Below are 2,398 nucleotides of genomic sequence, written 5' to 3'. Positions count from 1 at the left end.
TTTAGGAATCAAGGACAATGAGGTATTCAATAATTCTTCTGGTATAAAACCAGACTAAAAAAAATGAAGTATAGCTCTACAAATCTCATATCCTATGTCTTGCCACATCACCTTAAAGAAGGCTGAACCATAACCATCTGGGCCAGGAGATTTAATGCTAGAAATACTGAACATGGCATCGCGAATCTCCTTGTGCGAGAAAGACTTTAACAACAGAAGCTACTGGTCTAATGACAGCTTTGACCCCATATCAACACACTTCTTGTTTAACTTCTTGGAAGCAGAGCTAGAACTCCCCATTATGCCTCTAAAATGATTCATAAAATGAGAAACAACTTCAGAGAAATTATCCACCACTCTTCCTTGTTCATTAATGAATGTAGCTATTCTATTAGCCTCCTTGCGCTTCTTCAAACAAGCATGAAAAAATGTCGTATTCATATCACCTTGTCTTAGCCAATTTATCTTGCTTCTTTGAGTCAAAAAACTGTAATATCTTTTTTCTTGAGTTCTGAAATTTTCTGCTTTAATCTTAACTGTATCCTAAAAAGCAGGATTGTGAGGATGCAGTTGAGCTTGTAACAAAGCCTCTTGAAATTGATCCTTAGCTGATTGATAATTAACTCCTAAATCCCCAATACAGTCCATGTTGAAGCTCTTCAATTTATGCTTTAACCTCATTGTCTTCAAATAGATAGATTTCAGACCTTTCCCCCTCATCGGCTGCCTCCAGTTATCCATAACCAGCTGCTTAAAGTTTACATGATCAGTCCAGAAATTGTAGAACCGAAAAGGTTTGATACCCAAGTTCTCTACTGGCAACATAGAAATGGTACATGAGCAGTGATCTGAGACCGTTTCCCATTTGAACACAACAGAAGTATTAGGAAAACCACCTAACCAATCCTCATTAATAAAAGCATGGTCTATTTTAGAATAAATTCTAGCACCTCCTTCTTGATTGTTAGTCCAAGTATAAAAAGATCCAGTACTCATAAGCGCTTCAAGATTAGTCATAGCAATCCAATTAGAAGGGTCTACAAGTTCCATTGGTGACACTGATTTTCCCCCACTCCTACCTCTAGCTGTAAACAGAGCATTAAAATCACCTAAAACCATCCAAGAGTAAGTTGGACGATCAAGCTGAGCTAAACCTTGCCATAAAGCCTTCCTCTCCTCCAGTGTATTTCGGCCATAAACAAAAGTAATACTAAAAGAGTGATTGTGACCTGTCATCTTAACCAGGCAGTGAACAAACTGAGAATTCTCCTCTAACACACTCACATTGACAAACACTTTCCTCCATATAATCAAGATCCTTCCCTCTGTCACTGGACTAGTATAATAGTCCTAGTTCCTGAATTTATTAACCATTAGTTCTTGCACTCTTATTCCCTTCAGTTTATTCTCTAAAATAGCTCCAATCCCTATTTTATTCTTACTACAAATTTCTAACACAGCAGCATGCTTTTTCAGGTTATTCCATCCCCTGATGTTCCAACTAAGTATATTGCAATTATCCATAAGAAGATTGCCCTTTACCCCTGTTTCCTTCGATCCCCTCTGCTTGTTCCAGAAGCACCCCAAACAGATTGGCCAATTTCTTACCTTGGACCTCATCTTTATGACCATTCTTGCTGCTACTACTATCTCTGTGACCGTTCTTATGTAAATGCCCTAACTTCTTAGGCGTTTTCCATTTATTCTTTGATTCCTGTCCCTACAAACAGATGTTTCCTCAACCATTTCCTTAGAACCTAAACTTTGTCCCTGTCCAGATTCTGTATTTACAACCTGCTCCGTGGCCAACTCTGAAGTTGGAACCGGCACCAGCTTGATCTTTTCCTTTTCTAGCTCAGGAGAAATGGTTTGTTGAACCAGTTGTGGTTTCTGATCCTGACAGCAATCAGACATAATATGGCCATAACCTTCACAGTTTTTGCATTTGACTGGCAGCCATTCGTACTCCACCCCTTGCTCTACTAGTTGACCATGCTCATTCATGTAATGAATAATTCTAGGAGGATTATCTGAGAGTTCCACCTCCACCAAAATCCTGGCAAATTGAACTCTAGTTCTCTCTCGGGTAAATTTATCTACCATAATCGGCTTGCCTATAGTGCTCACTAAAGCACTAAGGCACTTGCTTCCTCAATATTGAAGACCAAGGTCATGAAGTCTAATCCACAAAGGAACTGAGCGAATCAATCGAATCGCATTTAGATCAGTTGTCCAAGGTCGCACAATCACTGGTTTCCTGTCAAAATGAAGACAACCATTTTCCAAAACATGGCTACGAGTAGCCTCGTCATTAAATTTCACCATTATCAGACCCGTAGTCATTCTAGCAATCTGAGCAATCCCAAGATGACCCCAAACTCTCTTGATAAAGCCTTCA

General features: G+C 39.3%; 1 protein-coding gene across 1 annotated transcript; it reads right to left on the bottom strand.

Moving 5' to 3' along the window:
* Nucleotides 1–543: 543 nt before the first annotated feature.
* LOC133824413 (uncharacterized) lies at nucleotides 544–2,103 on the bottom strand. Its single transcript, XM_062257290.1, has 2 exons — nucleotides 1,683–2,103; nucleotides 544–1,229 (listed from the first exon to the last, which is right to left on the bottom strand). The coding sequence occupies exons 1-2, from the start codon at nucleotides 2,101–2,103 to the stop codon at nucleotides 544–546; spliced, it is 1,107 nt and encodes a 368-aa protein (XP_062113274.1).
* Nucleotides 2,104–2,398: the final 295 nt, after the last annotated feature.

The sequence above is a fragment of the Humulus lupulus genome, chromosome 3 (assembly GCF_963169125.1).
Source record: "Humulus lupulus chromosome 3, drHumLupu1.1, whole genome shotgun sequence".
Lineage (NCBI taxonomy): Eukaryota > Viridiplantae > Streptophyta > Magnoliopsida > Rosales > Cannabaceae > Humulus > Humulus lupulus.
Note: the sequence above shows the minus strand (reverse complement) of the source record. Positions and strands in the feature narration are given on the sequence as shown.

Bases quoted from the DNA above. Each gene is read 5' to 3' on its own strand.
- LOC133824413 (XM_062257290.1), bottom strand. From the start codon at position 2,103: ATGGTAGATAAATTTACCCGAGAGAGAACTAGAGTTCAATTTGCCAGG. The intron at 1,230-1,682 runs GTTAGGGCATTT...TTAAGATGACAG, and splicing joins AAATGGAAAACGCCTAAGAA to GTCACAATCACTCTTTTAGT.